This window comes from Paroedura picta, chromosome 1 (assembly GCF_049243985.1).
Source record: "Paroedura picta isolate Pp20150507F chromosome 1, Ppicta_v3.0, whole genome shotgun sequence".
NCBI classification, from domain to species: Eukaryota; Metazoa; Chordata; class Lepidosauria; order Squamata; family Gekkonidae; genus Paroedura; species Paroedura picta.
Genome location: NC_135369.1, coordinates 153862176 through 153881131, shown reverse-complemented (window position 1 = coordinate 153881131; position 18956 = coordinate 153862176). Strand labels below are relative to the sequence as shown.

Here is an 18956-nt window from a genome sequence, read left to right as displayed (position 1 = left end):
AAATGGTAATGGATCGTCAGAGACATTACATGGTGTCAGAGGGATGGAACAGTTTGGACCCACATGTCTGCTTGTGCTACAAGGTAATTTGACTGAGAACTATATTTGACTAGCTGGAATTGATAATGTATCAAACAAGCGGCAAGGGGCCATTTTGTTGAATGGCATGGGAGATGAAGCTCTGTGAATTCACACTTTTTTCTCCTACTGGAGTGTCAGATGATGTAGACAAAGTTCTTGAACAGTTTAAGAAATATTGTACTCCTTGCAAAAATGTGATATTTGAACATTATTCTTTCTGGAATTGTTTGTAGAGCAGTTTGTAACTGAAATTAACTTAAACTGAAAGCTAACAATTGTGAATGTGGGTCTGCATTTAATTAGATGATTAGGAATAAGTGTTTTTAGTGCAACAGAGAAACTGAAAGAGAGGCTTTTAAAGGAATTTAACTTCACTCTTGAGAAAGTGATAGAGATATGCCAAGTACCTGAAGTAACAATGACTTAGCTGCAAACTATGGCAAAATGTTTAAACAACTGCATGCAGCAATAGTGACAAAAGAGGAACATGATGAATTTCCAATACAGAGGCTTGGATTGAGAAGACCATGTTCTTAGTGGACACATAACAATGGAAGAGATAAAGAACGTTTCCAATGTGAGAAGTTGCATAACACGAGCCGCAAGGGAGTGGCGGGCAATAAATCGAAAGATGATGATGATGATAATAATAATGATAATAATGATAATAATAATAATAATAATAAGACTCAAAAGCATCCAACATACAGGAAAATATGTCACAAGTGTGGGGAGAAAATACCTTTGTACTTTAACAATGACAGGCATTGTACTGTAACAATAAAAGACAACAAAGACATCAGGTTCACAATTTGGACTTGCATAGCCTATAGAGGAGTGTTGTCCCATTATGCTATTGAATTTCATGCATTCCAAGCCCCTGGGTGGTAGGCAGATGTAACTGTACAGTAGAGTTTAAGTTTGATACAAGGGACTGAAGCAGCTGTTCTGCCATTAAAAACATATAATGACTTGCCAGGTCAGAAAATATAAATTAAAAGTGACACAACTCTTGTGGTTTATGGTGAAAGGCAGATAAAACCTTTGGACACCATTGTCCTTGCAGTTCACAGTCCCAAAAAGAAGAAGAAGAAGCTGAATTATTGTTTTATGTAATAGACTAGGGTTTAAGGCCTGCTGTAGGCTGAATACAGCGGGCGCTGGCGGACTGGCAGCTGGGCGCGGGAGGGCCTACCCGCCCCCCTTCCGCCTGAGTCCCTGGCTTCAGTGCGGGGTTCTGAGCAGCCCTGCCGCGTCTTGGACGTGGCGGGGCTGCTCCAAACCCTGTGCTGAAGCCTCCCCCGGCCACCTCCCTCCTGCCTGAGTCCCTGCCTTTTTTCTTCATTTCTTCTTGTAATAGACTAGTATTTGAAGTACCCAGAAGTATTGAGCTTATCAGATAAGACTTCAGAAACTACGGTTGTCAGACTTAAAGCATTTTGTGCTCAGCATGGCATCCCTAAGAGAGTTCTGAGTGATAACATACCTTTTGTTAGTTGGGAGTGGGGATTTGAACAATGTTTTAGTAGTCCAGGGTATTCACAATTAAATTGAATGGTTGAAAGAGCAATTAACTTATTTGAAAGGTAGAAGAGGCAAAAACTGATGTACACTTGGCATTGCTTGAATATGGCTATATTCCTGCCACAGGAATGGTGTATTCCCCAGCTCAGATCCTGATGGGTAGAATGCTAAGAAGTAACCAGCCAGTCATCACTGAGCTATTGTGCCCCAAAATATTTAATGGGATATGAGAAGACCTCAGAAGAGTACAGAATAGGCAAAAATATTTTCACGACTGAATTGCAAAATCCGTTAAACCATTATAAGAAGGAGATCCACTATGGGTAGAAGCTAATAAAGGATGGTTTTCTACTCTGGTAACAGAAAAATGTGATCAGCCACACACATTTTAGGTAGTAAACCCTGATGGATGTAGTTACCAGCATAAAAGACACAAGTTGAGGAATTAATGAAGTGGTTCCGGAAGAAATTATATGAAGCAAGAGTCAGACGTAACTACAGAACAACAACCTAACCAGCCTTGTAATATGGCGAATGGGACTATGGGAAAAATTAAATGGGATAGTAATGACAGCAATGTGACTGGAGGGACATATGATCAGTGGGGCGGAACAAAGGTCTCCAAGATATGTACAATCTTATGCCAGACTAGCAAGAAAGCCCACTGCAACCAGGAATGCAATGGGTGCTAGGATCCAGAGGACACCGGGAGGTGCAGATCTCTGTGTTCTTTCCCTCTTGATGTATGTCTCTTGGTCAGCCTCACAGCAGGAGGCATAGCAGGTTATGAGGGCTGGTTTGTAAAAGGGAAGTAGGGCTGGTGTGCAGTTTGGGGCTGCTCTCCCTCTGTCACAGCAGGGGCGGCTCTCTCTGTGTCTGTCTCTCTGTGGCAGCAGGAACCATAGCAGGTAATTAGGGCCCCTTCTTAAGAGGGAAGCAGAGCTGGTCAGCAGCTTGGGGCAGTTCTCTGTGTGTCTCTCTCTGCCTCCCTCGCAGCAGGAGCGATAGGAGGGAATGAGGGCTCATGTTTGGTCTGGCAGGGCTGTGTGTCTCTTGCTGTCTCTGGCGTGGCTGAGAGGAACATGGCTACCGTCCAGGGAGGGAGGGTGGGAGCTGTATGAGCAGGGCCAATCATGGTGCAGCCAGTGTTGCTGGCTGCACACTGACTGACTGTATTCCAACTCGGACACCCGGACACGTTCCACCTCCCAGGCTGTTTCACAAATATAGAGAGGAACCATGGATAAGGATGTGCTTTCTTACCAGGAAGATATACACCATGATACTTGTATAATTCTATGGAATATGTTTGTTTGTTTTTTCTTATAAGAGTGTTCCTATTTTTGTGTGTTGAAGGAAGATGTGACGTATGTTTCTTTAAGTAAAATTATTTTCCTATCACACCTGGAATGCATTTAAGTAATCTTGCTTTCTGGTGTTTATTTGTTCCTCGCCTTCGCCTCCTACACTCCACTGCTGCTTTCTTTTATTCAACTTTGCTAATAAATTTACTTGTGGTGGGGACAATCTAGACGTTGTTCCTTGGGATATCAGATACATCACAGTACGGATGCCTTGCTCTATATTTGCTCCAAACTTTTGTCTGTGTTAAGCTTTTTGCTTAGCTGCCTATTGTTTAAATACTTAGTAGAAATGTACACTAAACCCCCAGGAATGTGATCAGATCCAAGTGTAACTGACAACCAACTTGGTAAAGAGGATATTAAAGTTGCCCACATAATGCAATTTATGGTGTCTTAAGAGTACAAGGCTGAAGGCAAGAGGTGAAGGCAAGATAGCGAATGCCTGGAAAAAGCTGTTAAGCATAGGATGTTCAAGAATTCACTAAGTGTAGCCAGGGAAGGGTGTGTGTGTGTTTTTTTTTAATGAGATGAAGTCCACTAAAGTTTGCTATATGAACCCTCTATAGTAGACTTAAAAATACTGATTCTCCAGAGGTGATGGTGACACTATTTGTGGCTGCATAAATACAACATTTAACGAATTCATGGATAGTGCCAATACAATGTGGTTACTGTGTTCAAGCAGGGACTGAGACCTTTAACCTCCACTCAGCTATAAAGCTCAGTGGGTGACCACAAGTTCAGTCATGCTCTGGAGCAAGCCACTGAGTGAGCAAGCCTCTGCTCACTCCTAGGCTTGCTACAGAGATTTCTATTTTTCAGCCAGGAACACACTTGTCTTTTTCCCTCTAGCTCCTGGCCATCATGCTACTTCTACCCCTCTCCCTCTTCTGCCTGACCTGCAGCACCTCTTCTGTCCTCCCCTTCTTCTTTCTTGAGGATGCAATATGTAAGTTCACAGGTGGGCTCTCCTTGAACAAGCAGTGGGAACATCTAGCTTTAATACAACTGCTTCCAATATATGGTCTTTTTATAGCCTTCACTGATTTTATGTACTATGCTACCTGTTTTCTTGCTTTTCTTTCCATCTGTACTTAACACAGATTGATCTAGTCTAAATATAAATTGTTTCTTTCTCCCTCTCTTATTTCCCACAAAATATCACCCCAACTATGCACCTGTGTATACTCAGGATCCCATACCAGGGTCATGCGGAAATGTATGTATAAATTTGCATCTCCTAGGTATGTTGGTAACAGAAGAAATAGTGTCAACCACGCTGGAAACCACAACTGATACTATACTTATCAACAATTATGACAAAGCAGCATAATCATATCAAAACAATCGCTTACCAACCCATGGGCTCCCTGCTAATGAATGTGAACAAATGGAAAGTAAGAACAGCCACAATGGATCATAAGAAAAGCCCAAATAGCCCAGCATTCTGTTCACACAACAGCCAACCAGCAGTCTCTAGGAAGCCTACTAACAGGAAGACTGGGATGCTAACCAGCTGGTGCTGTGAACACTACTTCTGTATAAAATCTTCACAGGAAGTACATACTTATCAAGTATAATCTAGTGGATATCAAATAATTCCAAAATATTCTGTCATGCTATACTGGAGTTGTAATCAACTCTCAAATGGCAAGTAAATCAATTTTACTGAAATATACCCACATTTGAAAAACAAAATTCATTTTGTACCAACAACACAAGTAAAAACTTAAATGATACACTATCAAAAGCAAAGTATAGGGGACAGGGATGCTTGTCTTGCCCAAAATCCTGTGAAAAGAACCTGGCTTCATCCTTTTTCTTTTTTTAAGAAGTTATAAATTGAGCTGCCCCCTACTAGTACTGTCTTATAAAATTACCCTAAATTGTTAGTATTCAAGACAATTACTGCTCCGCAGTCTTCCTTCTGAAAGCCCTAGGATCTTGCATCAATGAGCAAAGCACACCTTTTGCATAGACTCTAGCATCTGCATCTCTTGTATTCACATAGCTGGGAAACAAGAATAACCTTTGCTCGACCTTGATGGAGGGTTTTTACTCTCACATTTAACATAATATGCATATATTGACATCAGTCTCATTCCCTCCCCCCCCCCCCCAAATCCTAGTTAAAAGTTAATACGATGCAACTTTTGTGCTGTATCTAAGACGTGTGTGAAACCAATGAAAGGGCAAATGGAACTCGGATGGGTTTGAATTTGAATTTCCTCCATTTGAAAGTTCCTTTAAGCATATTTAAAAGGGTAGTGAGATTCAAGCTACATTTTACATGGAGTTTGGTGATTTTTTCATCACTCTTTTGTTTGTGTTTTACCCAAAGGAGCCTGGAGCAGATTGCTTTCAAGGAGATATAAGGAAAAGACAAAAGTGGCTTAACTCTCTGCTTCTAATGCTTGCTGAGGTCAGAATCATTTTCAACACATTACTCCCCCCCCACGCTAGTTGAAGAGGAATCTTATATATTGTCTGTACCTTTTCCTACAGGTGAGAAAGCAGCGTATGAGTGCGAGATAAAACAGACCTTTCTCACTGCCTTTTTTCCTGCTTGGGTTCTGTGTATTTTTCCTGTCCCAAGTCCAATTTATTTTATCATTTTTGTCTTTTGACAAAAAAAGATGAAATAGATTGAACGTGGGACAAGAAAGATAAATGTATAAAAGTCACAGGTTACACAGTAATTGATGCACTTGTTAGGCCACAAGCAGTGATCTGTCAGTGGAAAGCACTGACCACTGTGGATTTTCCCTTTATTGGTCTCCCCATCAGTCCTTTTCAACAGCATGGAAATGTATTTCCCCGGGTTGTAGAAGCCATGTGATTGGGAGGGGGGGGGGGGTTGTTAATGTAAATCAAGAAAGGTAATGCAATCAATCTTCTTTCCCTTTTGGTCAGTATAGCTATTCTGCTGAAAGAGAGATGAGAGGGTAATATCGCTGTTCCCCTGTTCTCAGAGCAGTTCCCAAGCCTGTGAAGGCTGTTAGTCCAAATTGGTCCCATGACCCCAACTATCACCTTTCCCAAAGACAGAAGGAACTACTGGTGGGAGGGAAGCATCTGTAATCCTCACACACTTAGATAACTGATCTTCCCATACTTGAATTGGAGCCAATGGGGGGGGGGTCGATAATAGATTGATTCTCTGGTTCTCTTGACAATGAAATGTTCAAAATATTGTTGGTATATATAATTTTACAGCTATTCTACTTTTAATGGAGAAAGCATATAGTTAATTAAGTCTTGTCTGATGGGAGTAGAAAACAAGTAGAAACAAAATCCAGTAAAAGGCCATGAGAATTAAAATACACATATGCCCGCTGCAACCAGATGGCAGATAAAGGCTGGTTTGCTAAGGAACTAACAGCTAAGTAGAATATAATTTTTAACTCCATATATATGCATACATATGTGTATGTATGTGGAAAATGAGAGAAAACATGTGACAAAGAATGTATTTCCAACAATGATTTTAAAAAAATCCTGATACAGAAGCCTCATACAAATTAACTGGACAGTTACTGTCTGCAAAAAGCATTTATGACTATCCTGTGAGAGCAAAGTCTGAGACCAGTGGTATGTTTAAGACCAATAAAATTTTATTTCATGTGCAAGCACACTTCTTCAGGTACAGTGAAACAGAATTTCCAACGGCCATGTTCAAATTAGAGTCTGTATTATTGCAGGTGAGTAGCTATTTCAGATTATGCATGTTGACTCTATCTAGGCCTTCCCAGCAACTGTCTCCCCCATCTAACATGTAATGGTTGAGGAAAGTACTCAACCATCTTACTGTATCTGAAGAAGTGTACCTGCACATTAAAGCTTATACCTTGAATAAAACTTTGTCCGTCTTAAAAGTGCCACTGGACTCAAACTTTGATCTGCTGTTTCAGACCAACGCAGTTTACCCAACTTAATCTGCCTCCTATGAGAGGTAAAGTTTATCAGAAAGTAAGAACTGCCACAGCAAAAATTAGGTGCAGATGATCAGACTGCAAGATTCATTAGCAAGAGATTGAACATTCTTTTCAATAAGAACCGTCACAGAATTTTGTCTCAGCATACAATGAGTGAGCCTTGGGGATTGCTGCTTGGACTAAGCTTTGGAAGAATTCTGAGGAAAGCTAACAAATATCTGACAAGACCAGAACCATGTTTCATGCATTCATACATGCTTGGCCAGTACCCTTATCTAATGCAATCAACTATAAAGACTACTACTTTGGCAAAACATTAAGAACTAGTAAAAAAGCCCATTGTTTGAAGAAGACAATGGGCGCTAGCAGGTGGGGACCAGAGCGAGCGGCAGGCGAGGGACAGAGCGAGGGACAGGCTACCTGAAAGAGGAGGCGGGCGGCGTGTCCTCTGCATTTTTTTGTTCTTCTGCGGCTTTCCCGGCGGTTCCATTGTGTTCTGGGGCCATGAGGGCAGGGAGCACCCAGCAGCTGCGCTGTGGGCGGCTGCCGGGGCTCCCAGGGCGCCGGCTTGAAGCGGCGAAAGGCTCCTCCAGGGGATTTTTTTTTCTGCTGGCTCTCGTGGGCGTGCCGGCTTGGAGCTGCGAAAGGCTCCTATAGGGTTAATGTTTTTCTGCTGGCTCTCTTGGGCGTGCCGGCTTGGAGTTGCGAAAGGCTCCTACAGGAGTTTTTTTTTCTGCTGGGTCTCCTGGGCGGCGGCTTGGAGCTGCGAAGGGCTCCTCCAGGGGTTTTTTTTTCTGCTGGCTCTCGTGGACGCCGGCTTAGAGCTGCGAAGGGCTCTTACAGGAGTTTTTTTTTCTGCTGGCTCTCGTGGGCGTGCCGGCTTGGAGCTGCGAAAGGCTCCTATAGGGTTAATGTTTTTCTGCTGGCTCTCGTGGGCGTGCTGGCTTGGAGCTGCGAAGGGCTCCTACAGGAGTTTTTTTTTCTGCTGGCTCTCGTGGGCGGCGGCTTGGAGCTGCGAAGGGCTCCTACAGGGTTAATGTTTTTCTGCTGGCTCTCGTGGGCGGCGGCTTAGAGCTGCGAAGGGCTCCTACAGGGTTAATGTTTTTCTGCTGGCTCTCGTGGGCGGCGGCTTGGAGCTGCGAAGGGCTCCTACAGGGTTAATGTTTTTCTGCTGGCTCTCGTGGGCGGCGGCTTGGAGCTGCGAAGGGCTCCTACAGGGTTAATGTTTTTCTGCTGGCTCTCGTGGGCGGCGGCTTAGAGCTGCGAAGGGCTCCTACAGGGTTAATGTTTTTCTGCTGGCTCTCGTGGGCGGCGGCTTGGAGCTGCGAAGGGCTCCTACAGGGTTAATGTTTTTCTGCTGGCTCTCGTGGGCGGCGGCTTGGAGCTGCGAAGGGCTCCTACAGGGTTAATGTTTTTCTGCTGGCTCTCGTGGGCGGCGGCTTGGAGCTGCGAAGGGCTCCTACAGGGTTAATGTTTTTCTGCTGGCTCTCGTGGGCGGCGGCTTAGAGCTGCGAAGGGCTCCTACAGGGGTTTTTTTTTCTGCTGGCTCTCGTGGGCGCCGACTTGGAGCTGCGAAAGGCTCCTACAGGAGTTTTTTTTTTTGCTGGCTCTCGTGGGCGCCGACTTGGAGCTGCGAAAGGCTCCTACAGGAGTTTTTTTTTTGCTGGCTCTCGTGGGCGTGCTGGCTTGGAGCTGCGAAGGGCTCCTACAGGAGTTTTTTTTTCTGCTGGCTCTCCTGGGCGCCGACTTGGAGCTGCGAAAGGCTCCTACAGGAGTTTTTTTTTCTGCTGGCTCTCCTGGGCGCTGGCTTGGAGCTGCGAAGGGCTCCTACAGGAGTTTTTTTTTCTGCTGGCTCTCCTGGGCGCCGACTTGGAGCTGCGAAAGGCTCCTACAGGAGTTTTTTTTTCTGCTGGCTCTCCTGGGCGCCGACTTGGAGCTGCGAAGGGCTCCTACAGGAGTTTTTTTTTCTGCTGGCTCTCCTGGGCGCTGGCTTGGAGCTGCGAAGGGCTCCTACAGGAGTTTGTTTTTGTCTGCTGGCTCTCGTGGGCGCCGGCTTGGAGCTGCGAAAGGCTCCTCTGGGGGTGTTTTTTTTTTCTCTCCAGCTTCTCGGCGGCTGGAGTCTTGTGTTTGCGTCGGCGGCTCCCTTGGGGTCCGGCCTGACGCGGTGAGAGGCGCTTTGCGCCTCTCGCCGCGTCAGGCCGGGAGCAACTGCGAGGCGCGCTGCGCGCGGCTCGCAGTTGCTGGGGCTGGGAATCGGAGGGACCAATCGGCAGGCGCTTCGCACCTGCCGATTGGTCCCTCCGATTGTCTGTCGTGAGGAAGGGTCCAATCCGGACCCTTCCTCATCACGGACAAAGCCCACCTCAAGGCCCCTTAACGAATTATTTAGTCCGTGGCGCCCGCGGCGCCACGGGCGGTGTACAGACTAGTAAAAGGTATCTGGGAAATTTCAAAGACCTGCAGCTTTAATAACAACACCGAAACATGAGGAGTTAAATTATGTGCTTTTTCAGACCATTATAATGAGTAATCATAAAGGAAAATAAGTATTTTAAAGTATCTAATGTTGATTTCATTTAAATATTGATATCAAACAATACCTATACAGGTAGGTAAAGGTTTGTCCCATACTCTTCGATCTCCACTTAGGCAGGTGATAATATTACTACCATGCATCGTGTAGCCTGGATTGCAGCTATATAAAATTACAGTTTCTGTATAATGTCCCTCATCGCGGATCTTGTAGCCATAACTGGGTATACCAGGATCTTCACATTTCACTAAATCGAAGCCTGAAAGAAAGAGAAATGCAAATAAGCAATTTAACTACTATTATCCAGGCACCAGCCAAAAATAGAATTTCCATTTGTTCCATGAGAAAATAAAACTAAATAAATGCTATTTATTTGGCTAGAAGGTTATTTCCGTGTGGTTGTGGGTGAGACCGAAATGGCCTACATTCACTGCACCCACAAGACAATGCCTCTGGATGCAATAAATGTGTGCTGAAAGCGATTCCTCTCCATTTTTATATGGGGCTGAAACACTGGATCAGAGATATGAAAATACAAACTTTATGCAAGCAACATTCTTCTAAAATATCTTTATTTTTTCATTCTAGATAACTGCCACAACTGCAATGTTGATATAGTCCCACTAGTAATCCGGAAGTTGCTGCTACAAGGGTAGTTTTATTTATTTATTTAATTACTTTATCCTACTTATATACCACCCTCCCCGGAGACTCAGGGTGGTTTACATACGAACAAGGAACAATACATAAAACGGTCTATAAAAACATGTGAATAACCTTATAATAATAGCTAATCGTTGTAACCAGATAACAGTGTAACAGTACAATATAACTGGTTGGATTCCCTTTACCGAAATAAAAACACAAGCTTTCCCAGTGTCTGAGCCTGGAAGAAGATTTGATTCATTATGTACAAGTGTACCAGATCTTACAAACTGTGGCTTGTCAGAAACTCTTGACAACGGGTGGCACAACAGGAGACAGGTTAGATACAGGTTCCAATAGCACAAAAGATGATAAATACCTTATTTCAGAAATACGAACGTACACAGCTATGGTAACAAAGGGTAGAAACAATCACCAAGTCTAACTCGCTTTCTTTTGCACTGACTTCTCTTTTATGTTAAAATGTACGGAAAATAGAAACTATTTCTTCCTTTGCAGGATTTAGCTTTTGCAAATGCCCTCCTAGTGACATGATACAGCCTTAAAAGTTATCACCCCTGAAAACAACAATTATGACACATTGAAATTTGCACTTTTTAGCCATCTACTGGTTCTCTTGAGACACTGCTAAATTGCCATTAGCAATTTGATTCTGTTATAAAGTTTCACTTTTATATCTTTCATCCTGCTTTTCACACAAGAGATCTCCCTCAAAGACTCTCCCAGCAGTTAAAATTCAGTACACAATGCTGCTGACAAGTGACAATACAGAAGTGAAATAGGCCCTTTGCCTTACAGGCTAAAAGACAAAGGATCCAAGGAAAGTACAGTGGAAAGAAGGATATGGAACTGACAGACCAGTCTATGAATTCTGAAACAAAGAGGCAAGTTATTAGCAAGCACCCTGTTAGTGAGGACCCTGCCACACCCTCCAACCAAGGCCCCTTTAGACAGTAAGCTTCCGCTCTTAGTTTGGACTTTTGTTGTAAAAGGGAGTGCCCATTAAAACAGCTAAATGCCAAAGGATTTGAAGAGGACAACTGAGTTCAGTCATGACAGTGGGAAATCTCATAAAAGAAGAGGAAGAGTATGCTAGAATTAGAAATTCATTAAGTGCAATTTTCCCCTGCTCAGTGGCTTATTCTTCTCAATAAAATGGACTTTTCAGCACTGTAGACATCACCCAGTGTCCTGACATACCCCGGGGATGTCTGTCCAGCCCAAGGGAGTTGCTATTTTATCGTTTCCTTTTTCACTCAATCAAGAAGGGCCATCCTATTTCATGAGCTATCTTGACTCCTTCATAATTTTGGGTCCATGCATATCTGGCTCACTTCAACCTAATTAAAGTATGTTAATCATGTTGCCTCCTCTGGCTTTGTGTTCATCTTGATATTACTCACAATAGCATAAAAAGGTATTTCCCACCAGAGTTTGACAGCAGTTAACTTTAAATTGAGTGAGATTCAAACTTTTTATCTTGACCTAATCATAGCCAGGATGCCAAATCCCACCTACCCTAGGAATCATCTCTGCATATAAGAGGGACCTCATACCCTAGTAAATTGTTCCTCTGGTTTCCTTTTAAGAACCTTTCTATGCAGTGCTGTTTTTCCCCCTTTCCCTCCTTGGACATCAGCTGCCCATGTCCTGGTCTTCAAGCCCATACCTAAGACCTCCCAATTTCCTTTTACCTTTTATACAACTATGATAACATTTATTGTATATAGCCAAAGGCCATTACAAAACACAATTAAAACAATATGGTACAAATATGAATAAAACAATATTTCTCCAATATTGCGTACATAAAATTGTAAACGAGGGCTACCGAGTTACAAAAAGTGGGATAAAATGGTGTATCAAGGTAGAGGCTTCTGGAAAAATGCTTTGGCTCGGATCTTCCTGGCAGCCAGAGCGAAAAGTGCCACCCTATATGAGATATAGGGGTTAACATCTGATAACAGATAGGTGACTTTGCTAAAAATCAGAAATAGGGTGTGAGTTTGGTAATAACTTGGCAAGGAATTAGCCCCTGGGTTCAGAGTACAGGGAACAAGCCAAAACATAGTGGGGCAGGTCTTCCACAGATGGATTTCCACATATACACAGACTGTGAGTATTCAGAGATATCGCCCAGAGAGCATGGCTGATGGCATCATTTCAAACCGCAAAGATGTTAGGGCCATTCTAAGATTACGTGTTGTTATATTTACTAAATATGATGCTTTTACCTTTTATAAGTGTGCCCTCTTGTTGTTGTGCATGTGTGATTACTTACAAACTCAGTTATCAGGTGCATAGTGTAGGTTATTTACATTTTTATTCTTTTTATTTTGTATACAATAAAAATATTTTGTGTTTAAAATTAATCTCTCTCACTGTCTTTCTTCTAAATTTTATTTTAGGGTCTCCCTACTGAGATCCATCCTAGTGTACAAGGTCTTGCATTATTCCATACTGAAACCCATTTTAAACCAAATTTCCCTGTTCTTATTGGGTAACAGAAGTGTCATGCTGATCTTCCCTAGATTTTCTTTCTAAGATGGACAAGCTATACCTCTTCTGTAGCCTTTATTCCTCTGACTACTGACGGAAGCCAGAGTGCCCCATCAACTCAACCACAGAACAAGTAGCAACTGGAACAGAGTGTATTCATGGAGGAAATAATTGTGACTTTTAATAACCTTAAAGGCATTGGACTCATATACTTAAGGGACGATCTCTCCCCATATGTTCCCAAGCACCAGCTACAGTTTTTGGTTTTTCACCTGTTTACAGCTGTCCAATAAACATCTTCTGGAGCCAATTCCTTTTGTATGGCAGCTTTCTAAGTTTTGGAAGGTACTGATATTAGAGCCTAGAGGCATCCATAAGGGAGCCTCCATATTTCACTAAAATTCAAATAGGACTCCTGCAAGATAATTCCCACAGCACGACAACAGGAAATAGCTCAGATACTCCATCTAAAGCACTTTCTAACATAACAGAGTGGAAACAGTTCAAATCAGAGTTAAGTAAATTAACTCCTCACTCAAAAATGCAGATATTGCCTAAGACCGTTTCTGTATTAGGATACATACCTCGTTTTAACCTCACTTTATATTTCCTTTGAATGCTATGAGTTGACTCTAGCCTTTCTGCATTTAGGCTTTTCTCCCCCTCATTTCCCAGGCTGAAATTCACGATATGCTTTCCACACTGAGTCCGATAGAGACAGCCCCCCCCATCATGCTTTGCTCCCTTCCCCTTTTCAAAAAAAAATGTTTTATGCAAAATGCTGCCTGCCTGCACCTTTGTTTTCATTGCACCCTTTAATCCTACCATTCTGCACATTTGATCACCCTTCCCCCAATGTGTCTCGAATGTAATTTTTTAACAAAAACCCTAGGTTATAATGTTAGAACACTGCTGAGCAAGACTGTTCCCCCCCCCAGCATTGTAATGTGATCACCTTTTTTTTTTTTAAGGCAGATCTTTCAAAAGGGGAAGAAGAAGGGGGAGGGGGGAAGAAGGAGGGCAGCAAGGAAAGGGGCATGCCCAAATGACTCAAAATGGCAGGCACAGCAAAAAAAAAACAAAAAAAAAAAACCAAATGTACACATTTCCATACTGAACAGCCCCAAATTACACCCTGTTAGAACTGGCTTGAAAAGATGAAATTGGGTTTTCTGAGGCTTCCTTTGCTGCAGGGCAAGTGAGGGGACGATTCATGCCTGCGTCTGAAGAAGCATATTTCAGTGTGGAAACAGACAAAAAAGTTGACCCTTTAAAAATGCAAATCAAAATGATATTGCTAGTGTGGAAAAACTCTCAGTGAATGGCTACAACACACCATTAACACAAGGAAGGATTGAGTCCTCTGTGTTAAGCCAATAATTTCCCCACTGGGCAGCTAGAATCAAACTGGCCACTAAAAGTCAAACTTTTCGCTTTGGAGCCCACTTGACACTCACCTTCTAGGACATTTACACTATAAATACATCTTCCTCACACAATCCCACTCCAGAATTTTATAGCAGCCATTGCCTTAGATTTCCTCACTGCTGCTCCTTCACATCTTTGAAAACAGGACTCTTAGAGACCTGGAGCTGGCCTCAGTCTCTGCCCTTCTTTCTTTTTCTTTGCTCTTTTTCCACTCATGACCCCCTAATCATGTCAGGATAGGCTTGTATGTTTACAATTGTCCCACTTTGTGTTTTTATTGCTTATGAGCTAGGTTGTCTAGTTTTGCTGTGTGTGTGCAATAGAGAGCCAGCAGTTTTCTGAATACTTCCTGCATTTTTTATCTGTATTTCCAAATAAAAATTTATACTTTATTTCTATTTCCAAGAACTTCCCCAATCTACCATATTCTTTGGTATACATAGGCAGTGGTCCTTAAATAAATTTTACCTGGAAACATGTGTATGCTCTTTGCATGCAAGGGGGATGCCCACGTGTTGGGGTTCACACACAGGAAGGCCATTTGGGTAATAATGCTGTGTCCATTTTATTTATTACGGCTTTTAGTACGTGAGCTACAGCTATTTTCTAGGAAGTATCCAATATTTTATATTCCATGAAGATAGTGCCAGAGGATAGTCATGTTGGTCTGCAGTAGAACAACTAAATTCAAGTTAAGTAGCTCTTTGCAGACCCATCAGGTTTTCATGGTATAAGCGTTCAACAGTCAAAGCTTCCTTCAGACTCCCAAACACTTATACCCCAAAAACGTGTTGGTTTCTAAGGTGCTACATGGAAGTATGTCCTGTCAATTATATTTGGTTTTTGTTACTAATGAACCGTCTGCTGTACATAATCTTATGAAGGAGAGAAAGCAGAGCCCCACTAATTTAATGCCATAAAGGCATCTCAAGGTGAGCTTGGGGCAGCTGAGAGCAATTAGAAAATGGAGCCTTGCTCTCCTTCCCAATTAGGCACTTGGTCAGCAAGAGGAGGCCTTTTAAGTATTGACCTCTGTGGCAGTCATTGTCACTCTCCTTCAAATGGATGTGTTTATGAAGATTGCTTCGGATCAGTGCTTATTAGTGAGCATGTTCCTTGTGCTGATGAATTGTGGAACAAGTTCGTTCCTGGAAAAGGAGATTCTACCAGCTTAATGAAGGCTAAGGGAGTGCCCTACCCCAGGTCGAAGCGATCAGCATCTGTGTTCCAGAGCCCTAAGGTTCTGGGTACAAGGTCAGTGATTCACACAGGTACTAATGGCCTCCAATCTAGCATAAATGGTATGTTATAAATTTTAATTTTACAATATTTATTTACTTATTTGGCTCTGGAAGGTTTACATAGAATGTTGTGCAAAATTACATAGAACATTATGACAATCTGTCAGGTAACAATCATAACATGAACAACAACACTGACATATCCCTGGGAAGATCAAATTGTTCAGTTATAGAAGGGGTGTCTGAGGCGGGGAGGGGAGACCAGCAGATGTTTTGAGTCTGTCGACCTCAAGCGAATGCCTGGTGGAGGAGCTCCCTTCTGCAGGCCCTATGGAACTGTGGAAGTTCGGGCAGGGCTCTGATCTCCTCAGGGAGCTTGTTCCACCAGGTGGGGGCCAGGACTGAGAAGTCACTGGCCCTTGTTGAGGTCCAACATGCAAGTTTCTAGCTGCTTCTCATTTCTGGCTTATAGCTGGTTTAATTATTTATTTAAATTTTAATTATAATTTTAGGTCACCCCTCTCTGGCAGTAGTCTTCCAATTACATTTAAAACAATCTGTTAAAAGAAAAACAAGATCCATCACTAAAATCTAGGGACAGATGAATCAAAGGAGTTTACAAGCCAGGCTTGGAGAGAGGGAGGGTCAGGATCAGGAACACTTCTCTTGGACTGAGAATCACCAACAGGTTGGAATCAGCAGAGCAAAGCACTCTTTAGGAAGTACACTCAGAGAGGTGGTACCTGAGATACACAGGTCCCAGATGATGCAAGTCCTTAAGGGTTAAGAACAAACCAGATTGTGAACTTAACCGACAACCAGTGCAGCTGCTGTAGAACAGGTCAAATGTGAGCTCTTCACAGGGTCCGTGTTACGGATCCCAGAAGCCACATTCTTGACCAGTTGTAATTTCTGGGTCAGAGTCAGGGGAACATCTGTGTGGAGTGAGTTACAGTAATCTAGCCTGGAGGTGACCATTACACGGATCACTGTGGCTAAGTACTCAGGGTCCAGGTAGGATGCTAATTGTCTGGCACAATTGGAAAAACACCTGACAAGTTACATTTATTTATTTGTTTGTTTATTGACTTTTATCCCGCCACTCCCAGACAAATATAAGAAGTATTTTCCAAAGGAGAAGCCATGTTGTTAATCTGTTAAACTGGCTTTTGTGACCTGCGTCTCCATGGTAAGGGAAGCACTGAGAGTCACCCCCAAATTCCTGACTGTTTGTGCTCCTTGCAGCTGCTCCCCATCAAAACAGATTTTCTTCTTCACATGGTGGTCTTTCCAGGATAAAGTGTGCAAAGTCTTTTACTGGCCATTGGTCCTCAGTCTAATAAGGCACAGTCTAATATGTCCTTCCCTTCACTTCTGCAGTTGCAAGAAAATTTATTGCTGAATATACTAATTACTGTTGAATCTACCCAGTGGAGTTTTCAATTCCCTAGGTATCTATTCTTAAATATTCAACATATGTAGGGTTTAGTCCCTTTGAATGAAATGAAAGAAAGAACTCTCTGCATACTTCAACTGTCGTGTTAAATTCAGTGGAACTTCAAAAAGCTTTAATTTTGGACTGTGTCTATACTTTTCAAAAAGAACATTCATGAACTACTACAAGATGCAAGAGCAATTATAATTTCATCTCCCATGACTGAAACCCTGGCTTCTCAAGTGTCTTTTTTTTCCATTTCAGAGATAATTGCATCTTGAGCTACAAAAACCATTTTTCATTTTGTTTCATTACCAGTAACTGAGAATATTCCCAATACATTGCTGTTCACTGGGAGACCATAGCAAAACACAATGGCTAAGCTTGGGGTCAAATACACTCAAGATCTATGACCTAGACCCAATTGAGATGTGACCTCATTGTTAACTTCATTATATATACAAAATATGTCGACTTCTTGTAACATGAAGTAATACTAACTGGACAAAGAATGAATAAATCTGGCTCAGAAGTATTTTCCAAAGGAGAAGCCATGTTGTTAATCTGTTGCAAGCACAATTTAAAGAATCTAATGACACCTTGAACAACACTGCAATACAATGTGGAGTTATTCATTTAAATCTGTTGGAATCAAACGGATTGCAGTACAAGAGTTGGAATTTATGGTATCATACCCAGTAGGAGCTCATGTAAGAGGATCTTTATCATTTAACCCTTTTTCCAGCAAGCTCATATTTCATTTTAGATTCTCTGCTGAGGATAAGGGGATCCTCAAAAAGAAAAAGGAAAAAGAAAAGAAAAAAAGAAAAGAAAAGAAGAAACCCACCACAATGGAAGTAGCTATAGTGAAGAGGAAATTGATCTATTTTACTGGAGAAATAATGGAATGACATTTCCCTAGCTCCCTTCTTCACTGGAGTTCCCCAAAGCCAAACTTATCAGATGCATTGAAAAAACTGTAGTTATTTAAACAAAAAACACAGTTTGTGATGTATTTAGAGGCTGTCTTAGTTCTATCTCATTATTAGCGTGGAAAGTGATAATGAAATTCAGAATTTTCCTACTAGACTAAGATTTTCTTCCTGATCGTTTATAATGGAATGTGATGTGATGCTTTTGTGTCTTTTTGGACAAAAGCAGTATATGAAAGATCCTCAAGCTTGCATATTTCTAACCCAAGGTTTGCCTCAGACTTCGCTTTAGTTTTGAATAAGGTATTTGTTGACCTAAAAGGACAATCTCAAGTTATGTAGTGATGCCATAAGGAACTGTGGACCCTCAATCTGGGGACTGATCACACCATATTTATCATTTAGCAAAAAAATGACAGTAATACACTCAGTTGGCAACTTCCTAAGGAAGAATACACAAGCATGAATATAATTAAAACTGCAAAATGCTCAACTAGAAGTTTGCCACAGCAGTAATCAGTGGTCAAGCCACCCTTGTGACAAATGCCCTTTCCCTCTTGGAAATATTGGGCAAGGGAAACAGGAGGAAGGCTGGAGATTAATGTAATATAAAAGAAGAGTTAACACTTCTGAGAACACTTCTTTTTATATTAACCTCTCCTTATTTCCAGAATACTAATAAAATAAACTCTAATCATAGAGTTGGAAGACACCTCCAGGGTAATTTAGTCCAATCCCCTGCAGAATGCAAGAAATTCACAACTACCTGCCCACCCACAATGACCCCAATTCCATGCCCAGATGATGACCGCCCCCCCCCAAAGCTTTGGGACAATGCTTTTTCTGGCACATGTGGCAATGCATTGGTGATTAAGAGCTGGACAAAAACAGAGAGTGGTAGCTTCTGGAAGGGCATATTTTAGAAGATACCTTTATATTACAAAGACTAGTTGGAGAAACACCTAACAAATTTTTCTTTGCCACCCAGCAAGCCTTTTGATTTTGATTTTAGACATAAGTGCATTCCTTACAATAATTTGACCCCAGTGGAAAACCCCTCCAGATGTTCATGGACTACAATTCCCATGAGCCCTTGCCAGCAAACGCTGGCAGAGGCTCGTGGGAATTGTAGTCCATGAACATCTGGAGGATCACAGGCTGACTACCCCTGCCCTAAAGGACCAAAAAATTAAGCAAAGAGAATGTAGTCCCTTTATATTGCCTGCTGATATTGAGAAGTTCATTGCGTCTCTGGATGTGGGAAAAAAAAATCTCAAATCATGCTTATAACCTGATTTCAAAAAATAGAAGCTAGCTC

The 18956-nt window shown here is 42.2% G+C and overlaps 1 protein-coding gene across 3 annotated transcripts in view; it reads right to left on the bottom strand.

Annotated features, from left to right (window-relative positions):
* The window catches only part of CSMD1 (CUB and Sushi multiple domains 1), a 1334105-nt gene that overhangs the window by 224114 nt on the left and 1091035 nt on the right, over positions 1–18956 (bottom strand). For all 3 annotated transcript variants that reach the window (XM_077309265.1, XM_077309276.1, XM_077309285.1), the window contains one exon: positions 9505–9696. In XM_077309265.1, the coding sequence (XP_077165380.1) occupies positions 9505–9696 (192 nt within the window). The remainder of the gene's footprint in view (positions 1–9504; positions 9697–18956) is intronic.